This window comes from Vicia villosa, unplaced genomic scaffold (genome assembly GCF_029867415.1).
Source record: "Vicia villosa cultivar HV-30 ecotype Madison, WI unplaced genomic scaffold, Vvil1.0 ctg.003945F_1_1, whole genome shotgun sequence".
NCBI lineage: Eukaryota > Viridiplantae > Streptophyta > Magnoliopsida > Fabales > Fabaceae > Vicia > Vicia villosa.
In genome coordinates this window covers 112,911-122,052 of record NW_026706346.1, presented here as the reverse complement: position 1 = coordinate 122,052, position 9,142 = coordinate 112,911, and the positions used below count along the sequence as shown (strand labels likewise).

The following is a 9,142-nucleotide window of genomic DNA, read 5'->3' as shown; positions in this document are numbered from 1 at the left end:
ACTTGAGTTGTTTATTTGAGATTGCCACTTTAATTGTGTTAATTGTTGAATTAAGATGCTATGAATCCTTGAACTAATTGTTGAGTTTCCGTTGCACTTCTTTGGAAGTTGAATTCATGTTAAAGTCTATTATTTTGATGTTGTCGGTTCTTCCGTATTTGGTGAATGCTATGTATTCGCTTATGCGACGAGGTGATTTGTCATTGAGGATGAATATGTGATACCTCAATTGTTTATTTTTGTGAATTTTTATACTCTGATTTTAAGTAAATTCCACGGGTAGAATTGGGGTGTTACATTAGTGGTATCAGAGCCTGGTTGGTCTTGTTCGGCCAAGTGTTTTTGTGTTGTAGTGACGCTATGGCTGGGAGGAATGACGCTACGATAGCTGCTGCTTTGGAAGCGATGGCTCAGGCTATGCAGAACCAACCTAATGCTGACGAGAATGCTGGATCTCGTAGTTTGGCAACTTTCCAGAGGGAGAATCCGCCAGTGTTCAAGGGTACGTATGATCCCGATGGTGCTCTTGATTGGTTGAAGGAGATCGAGCGAATCTTCCGTGTTATGGATTGCACTCCTGCACAGAAGGTTAGATATGGCACTCATATGCTGGCTAAGGAAGCGGATGATTGGTGGCTAGAGACCCGTAGGAGGTTGGAGGCTCATGGTGAGGAGATCACTTGGATTGCGTTTCGCATGGAGTTCTTAAGGAAATACTTTCCTGAGGATGTCCGTGGTAAGAAGGAGATTGAATTCCTTGAGCTGAAACAAGGGAACAAATCTGTTGTGGAGTATGCTGCTAAGTTTGGTGAGCTGGCTAAGTTTTACCAATACTATAATGGTGCGAATGGTGAGTTTTCCAAGTGTATCAAGTTTGAGAATGGGTTACGTCCAGAAATCAAGAAAGCGGTTAGTTACCAGAAGATCCGTATTTTTGTTGATTTGGTGGATAGTTGTCGGATTTATGAGGAGGACAACAATGCTCATTATCGTGTTATTAATGAGAAGAGGGGCAAGAATCAACAAAGCCGCGAGAAACCGTATGATGCTGGTAAAGGGAAGCAAAGAATTACTCATGGTCATAAGACTAGTGGGGGAGATGCTCCTGCTAGGATTATATGCTTCAAATGTGGTCGACCTGGTCATAAGAGCAATGCTTGTACTGTTGATGTGAAGAGGTGTTATCGTTGTGGTAAGACGGGACACATGTCATCTGATTGTAAGCATAAGGATGTTGTTTGCTTTAACTGTGGTGCGGAGGGGCATTTTGATAGCCAGTGTCAGAAGCCAAAGAAGACAGCTGTAGGTGGTAAAGTGTTCGCTTTGTCAGGCACTCAGACATCTAGTGAGGACGGTCTTGTTAGAGGTACTTGTTTCATTAATAGCATTCCTTTAATTACTATTATTGATACCGGTGCCACTCATTGTTTTATTGTTGCTGATTGTGTGAAAAGATTGGGTCTTACTTTGTCTGCTATGAATGGAGAAATGGTTGTCGAACTCCCCGCTAAGGGAACGGTGACTACTTCTCTAATGTGTTTGGATTGTCCTCTGTCAATCTTTGATAGGGACTTTGTTGTTGACTTTGTGTGTTTACCGCTTGTTGGTTTGGATGTGGTTTTGGGTATGAATTGGTTGAAACGCAACTACGTTCATATCAATTGTTTTAACAACAAAGTGAGATTTTCTTCTCTTAAAGAAGAAGGAGTTGGTTTGTTGACTGGTAAGCAATTGAAGCAACTGATGCAAGACGAAGCGCAAATGTTCTCATTGATGGCGTCCTTGTCTTTCGAGAATCAAGTTCGAATTGATGATTTAAAGGTGGTGAGAGAATTTTATGAAGTGTTTCCTAATGACATTCCTGATGTACCTCCAGAAAGAGAAGTTGAGTTTACGATTGATCTTGTACCTGGTACCAGACCTGTTTCTATGGCACCGTACAGGATGTCTGCATCCGAGTTATCTGAATTGAAGAAGCAATTAGAAGAATTGCTTGAGAAGAAGTTTGTAAGACCAAGTGTATCGCCGTGGGGAGCGCCCGTATTGCTTGTAAAGAAGAAAGATGGGAGTATGAGACTTTGTGTTGATTATCGGCAGTTGAATAAAGTGACGATAAAGAACAAATATCCACTTCCAAGAATAGATGACTTGATGGATTAGTTAGTGGGTGCTAGTGTGTTTTCTAAGATTGATTTGAGATCCGAATATCACCAGATTAGAGTAAAAGAAGATGACATTCAGAAGACCGCGTTCAGGACTCGGTATGGACACTACGAGTATTCGTTGATGCCCTTCGGTGTCACTAATGCGCCGGGAGTATTCATGGAGTACATGAACCGTATTTTTCATACTTACTTGGATCGGTTCGTGGTGGTATTCATTGATGACATTCTTATCTACTCTAAATCTGAAGAAGAGCATGAAGAGCATTTGAGAATTGTGTTGCAAGTTCTGAAAGAGAAGCAGTTGTATGCCAAGTTGTCTAAGTGTGAATTTTGGTTGCATGAAGTTAGTTTCCTTGGTCATGTTATTTCTGGCAATCAGATGTTCAAGGTGCAAGCAATCGGGACACAACAAAACAACATGTAAGATTACTCAGAGTACTCAAGGTACTCATGATGTCAGTGTTACTCAACAGACACCAAACACTCAAGCAACTCAGCCTGCTTCTTAACCTGTGTCTCAACCTGCTGTGAACTTGTCTCAACCTGTGTCTCAACCTGCTGTGAACCTGTCTCAGCCTGCATCTGCACAAGGATCCAAGAAATCTACTCAATCATCCAAGAAGACAACTATGAGGCCAGCAAAGTTAGGTGTTAGAAGACCAACAACACCTTTTGTTCCCCCTGGACAAACTACAAGACTAAGTGCTGCCAAGAATATGATTGGCCCAACTACAAGGAGAACAACACCAACCAAGAGGACAACACCCAAGAAAAAAATTTAGGAGGACTGTCTAATGTTATGCTAATGTATCTTAGTTTGTACTGATGTCATTTTGTGTAATGGTCTTAACTCATATTTGGAACCATCTAATGTTATGCTTATGTATCTTAGGTTGAATTTGTGTCATTTTGTGGTACTGGTTATGAAAGTCATGTTGAACAAGGTTATCTTAAGTGTTGCTTATTTTCATGTTGAAAGTCAATTTGTGTACTGGAATTTTGTGTTGCTTTTGCAATGTTAAGGCACTATTGACTGAAATTAAGTGTGTTACTTTAACAATTATTCTTTTATGTTACTTTTGCAATGTTAATATAGGATTAAACTGAAACTAAGTGTTGCAATGTTACAACAATTGGATTGAACTTAACAAAAATGTGACAACTGAAATTAACAAAAATTCCCACTTCATTATAGCTTAAACATTACATTACAATAGATGAAGAATTACAATACAATATTTCTCACTTCATTGTAACTGAAAATTAAGCATTTCATTTCATCATGAACATAATCACAAATGTTGCACCTAAAATAACAAACAACATCCAGATTTTTTTCAACTTCATAATCTTGTTTATCTCCTTCCTTAATTCTTCATTTGTCAGCTTTACTTTTTCAATCTCCATTGTTGCATCATCCAATTTTTTTGATAACTTTCCAATTTGGACATTATAATTTGACCTTTGTCATCTTGAACATCCTCATAAAACCATTCAAAAAACCCATACCTAGGTTGCCTTTTTCCCTGCATTTTACAAAGGACAGTTGGAAATGAACAATGGAGATAAAATGAGAACAACCCCGAAAATACAAACATACCTTAAAATGAGAACAACCCCAAAAATATTTTCCATAGCTCTTCGACGTTGATGACTTGCGAAGAGTAGCTGTATATCCACAGTGACAACTTGGTTTCCATGGAAGATTCTCCCCCGTAAAAGAACTGGTTTTCATACTATCTTCGCATTTCTGTTTCATGGAGGACGAATTGAAACTTGATGTTATCCCTAAATCCCTAACTTGATGTTTCATAGAGGACGATTTGAACGAAGAAACCAATTGATGTTATCCCTAAACACAATTCTGGACGCGGCTAGGGCAAATTTTGGGGGAACAAGGGAGAATGAAATAGAAGATCCATGTCATGTGCCACGTATGCAGAATCAAACGGCCGTTTTCTCTAAATGGATGGAAGGGACAAATGTGCTCCGTTTTTAAGACTTGAAGGATTGATTTTCACTTTTTAAAAGATAAGGGACCAGAATGGACCCCGAGCCAAAGTTAAAGGACGAAAAAGGGTATTTTCCCAAATAGTTAATGAGACCCGTGGATTTTTTCCTTCTTTGGTGATTCCAACTACTATATAAAGGGAGGTCTCATTCATTTGAAATCACGCCAATTTTCAACATTTTCATATTTGTTCGTAATTTATCTCTCTAAGTTCTATCTTTCTCTCTCTATAAGTTTTCTTTCTTCATTTTTGGTTGCCTTAGTTCTTGAGAGTGAAATGTTATTTGTGAGAAAAATATTATTTTGTAAGTGGTCGTGATGGTCGCTTATAGTCTTAAGGGTGCGATCTTAATCGAGAAAAGGAAAATTATCCACACGTACTTTTCAAAAAACACAATTCATCCCCTTTTGTGCTTGAGGTCACATGTTCAAAATTCTCACAGTACTCACACTTGTAATTTTTTTTAACACTTCCCCTGAAGTGCGAGTCTATCCACAATGGTCCCCCTCAATTGAAAGCTCTTTCTTACACATACATTTGTACCTTCATTGACTCTCTTCAACTGGATAATTTCGCATCTCGAACTTTCACTTGAAGGCGCAAAAGTGGCAAAAGGAAGATTCGCCATCAATGTTATTTATCCCCGAGAGAGGGAAAGGAAACACTAACTAAACCTAAAGGACTGAAAGAACATGGTCATCGTGACCAAGAGAAGATGGTAATAAAGTCAGTTACGTGAGGGGAAGGTATGAGCACCCCTCACGTCTGTCGTACTCGACGGGATCCACTCTTGTCTGTTCTAATAAAACTATGAGTCTAAAACTTAAATCTAAAAGGGAATGCATGCAAAAGAAAGAAAAGAAAATACTGGGAAAACAAATTTATTAAATAGGTGTGCTCGCTTAGGCCCCATGACCTAATGCCTATGTATCTCTTTCAAGGAATCAGAGCGTCATAGTTCGACTCACATTTTTTTATATGTTTGTGTTTTTTGGATAAACAATGGCAATTTCGTATGCTACTGCTGCTCGACCTTGGGAGACTCACGCAATTTTCGTAGAAAGGATTTAACATGTTCTTAAAATCAAAAGAAACTTAAATTGGTTAGTGTTTTTTTATTGTAGATATTGATAAGTAGATCTCACTACAAGGATTTTCATCGCATCTCTAATTTATTAATGTTTACGAATTGAATTACACAAAAGACTATGGATGTAAGAAACGTGATGTAGGGACTACACCCGCTTACCCTTTTCATCACTTAAGGCTCGTGGAAGTATGCTTCACATAAACATTAGTTAGGTGTTTTATGTGTTTTGTTGGGTGTTTTTTAAGGGAAGGATTTATGAGTTGAATCACACCAAAGACTATGAACGAAAGAAGAATGAGGTAGGGACTACACCCGCTCACTCTTTTCCATTGCTTAAAGCTCGTGGTAGTGTGACTCTCATTGTTGTTTATTAAATGTTTTGAAAGTTGAAAAGAAAAAGAAACATGAATGCAAAAGACTAATCAAAAGGGGAAGCCTCGATCCTACTTGTTGTCATGCTTGTGGATCTAAAGTTGGGATAAGAGGAAAATATACCTAATTTTAACATGCATGTGTTAAGCGATAGGCTAATGAGCTAGAGGGGGTGAATATATCCACATAAATTTCATGGAGTTTTAAAAAACTTTTGATTAACAGAAGCATCCCTGAATTGACTCTAGTCTATTCCGAACCGCTATTCGTAGGATCGGATATGCTACAACCATGAAGAAAGTTTGTATGTTAAAGAGTTTGAAAAATCGAATCAATATGTTTTTCAAAATAATATTCGTTTGAATGGTTACACTTAATCACCTACTTCCAATGAGAATAAGATCGATAAATTTGCTAAGGCAATTTATCAAACACGTATTGTGCAAATAATTTGTTGCACAAGCAAATCAACAAACACTTGGCGTACAATAGTTAACAAGTCAATGTGATCTAAGTGTGGTTGATTGTAAAATCCAATTTCAATTTGACAATTGCAATTCTCTATTCAAAAGCAGTTTTGTATCACAATTTAACACTTAGACTAATTGACAATTGCTACTCTCTTGACAAAACTTTACTGTTCTTCAAGGCTTTCACTCGGCTGAATTGCAATCGTAAATTGTTGTCACCCAAGAACTTTGATTGATCATCTCTCTACCGTTACTCCTTTGACCGAAGCCATCATTCTTCATGGCTTTCACTCAGCTGAATCGAATCCAATGCCTCTTGTCAAAAACTCCTAAATCAATCTGATCTTGGAGGACAAAACCCCAATCGGAATCTACAAATTCCTAACCTTGGATGTTATCACTCTTAATCTATGACCACTCAAGCAAAAATGATTACGTGTATTTGATGAATGAACAAGAGAAAGAATGAAGATGAGAAGTAATTTTGTGTCTTTCAGGTTTCAAAGTTTTGTTGAAATGAGTGCATGAATGTATTTTTATGCGTGTATAGCAAGATCTAGAAAATTCGTGCACAAAAATGCCCAGAATTAAGTGACAGGTCGACCTCTGAACTTTATGAGTCGACTTACACAGGGCAGTGAGGTTTGGTGTTGATTCATCACAGCTTGCGTCGACTCATGACTTTTGTGCATCGGCCATTGGGTCGGTGAATGTGTGTGTGTGTATCGATGCATAGGTCAGTGCATGTGAGGCAAAATGTTTCAAATATTTTTCCACACAGCATGTGTCGACCTATGACTTTTCTGCGTTAACTCATAGGTCAGTTCATGTGAGGCAGAATGTTTCAAATATTTTTCCACAAACCATGCGTCGACCTGTGACTTCTGTGCGTCTACCTCTGATATGCATACTCACCCAAAACCATGTTAGGGGTCCTATGGGTAAAAATAGAAAAGAAGGAAGAGAATTTTATTTTTTATATGATTGAAATTTGGAGAAGAAGCAGAGAGAAGAGAAAAAGCTAGGGCACGAAGAACTCATAGGGATTCGTATAGAGAACACAACGAAAATTAAAGCTAGCTACAACCTAAGGTTAAGGGTGATTCTTGTCATTAGGATTGTCAAATAAATACTTGAGCGTTTGAGTTTTAATCTTACAAGTACCCTCCTACAATTAATGGAGACATGAATCACCATGCCAAAAGCCTTTTTTACGGTAGTCATCTTAAACCTCTCATCCATTCTAAGTTACCTTACAAAGATATCTATTGAAAAATGAAGGATTAATATATTTTTTTAATGAATTTATTAATCTATATCCTAAATATTTTGAAAAAAATTACAAATTACAAATTGTTTTTGTAATTATTTCCTTTCTAATCATGACCGAGTCACCATGATGAAGTAATGGCCACCAATGAAGTTGTTTTCTCTTACTCCTACACGTTAATGGAGAATTACTAAAGTCAACGAGTGTGAATCGTAGTTTTATTATACCTACACATTGCACACTGTTCTTCTTCTTCTTCTTGCAAAGTTAAGAATGGAGGATATTGTAGGAGAAACCCTTATCTCATATTTTATGGATGTCTTGTTAGAAAGCTTGAGTTCGGGAGAACAAATTGTTGAACCAACTTTTTCCAATTCCAGTACTGTTTTGTATGATGAATTTTCTATTTATGGAAGAGAAAGTGATAAACAGAAACTTAAAGATCTATTGTTGTCTAGTAGTGATGGTGATAGTAAAACAAGAGTGATTTCCATTGTTGGTATGGGAGGGATTGGTAAAACAACCCTAGCTAAATACCTTTACAACAATCCTCAAATTAAGAGAAAATTTGAATTAAAACTGTGGATAGATATCTCAAAAAAATTTGATCAATTGAGTGTTTATGAAACCATTCTTCCGTCTTTCACTTCACAATCTATCAATGATGATAACGTTAATTCTAAAAGTCTTAAATCTTCCAAAACAAAAGGAAATGATCTAAGCAATGGTGAACTCCATTGATGATAACCTTGAGTTCCTTACTATCAACATGGAAATGAAGAAGTTGAATGAAGAAGAAAGTAATTCTGTTATTCATTGATTGAGTATCAGTTACAGTGGTTACACAATATATAGTAAGCTAAGAAGTGTAACAAACCTAACTGAAAATATAACTAACTAACAACCAAACTAGAAGTACAGCTGGCATATTAGTCAATATCATCTTCTCTATTATCTGTTACCCCCCCACAAGCTTGAGGTTGGTAGATATCTACCAAGGCAAGCTTGGACAAACAACTGAAGAATGGTTTAGGACCAAGGGCCTTAGTAAACACGTCCGCAGCCTGTGCATGGGAAGGAACCGGCAAGAGGCGCATGAGACCAGCCTGAAGTTTTTCTCGAACAAGATGACAATCAATGTCCAAGTGCTTAGTACGTTCGTGAAAAACAGGATTGGCCGAGATATGCAAAGCACTTTGATTATCACAGTAGAGAACAGGAAGACGAGACGGTTGTTGTTTGAGATCTTGGAGAAGAAAACACATCCATTGAAGTTCACGAGTAGCAGCAGCTAGTGCCCGATATTCAGCCTCGACAGATGAACAACTTACAGTCACTTGCTTCTTTGATTTCCAGGAGACCAACGACTTGCCTATGAAAAAACAATAACCGGAAACAGATCTGCGTGTGTCAATGCAGCCACCCCAATCAGCATCACTAAAACCAAGAATTTGAAGTTCAGAAGAGTGAGAGAGAAAGATGCCACGAGCGGGAGATCTTTTGAGATATCGAAGAACGCGTAAAGCTACTTTGTAATGTGATTCAGTAGGAGCACTCATGTATTGACTGAGTTGCTGTGTTGCAAAAGCAATGTCAGGACGTGTCGTTGTCAAATAGATTAGACGGCCAACAAGTCTACGATAGGCAGTAACGTCAGCAAAAGCTGAACCAGAATCATGTGACAAGCGTGTGGTACTGTCCAAAGGTGTCGATACGGGTTTACAACCAATGAGACCTGCATCTTTCAAAAGGTCTAAACAATA

The 9,142-nt window shown here is 37.9% G+C and overlaps 1 protein-coding gene across 1 annotated transcript; it reads left to right on the top strand.

Moving 5' to 3' along the window:
* Positions 1–405: 405 nt before the first annotated feature.
* On the top strand, positions 406–2,589 carry LOC131641686 (uncharacterized). Its single transcript, XM_058911983.1, has 4 exons — positions 406–502; positions 896–1,366; positions 1,487–1,912; positions 2,510–2,589. Exons 1-4 carry the CDS (start codon positions 406–408, stop codon positions 2,587–2,589), a joined length of 1,074 nt encoding a protein of 357 aa, XP_058767966.1.
* The last annotated feature ends 6,553 nt before the right edge of the window (positions 2,590–9,142 follow it).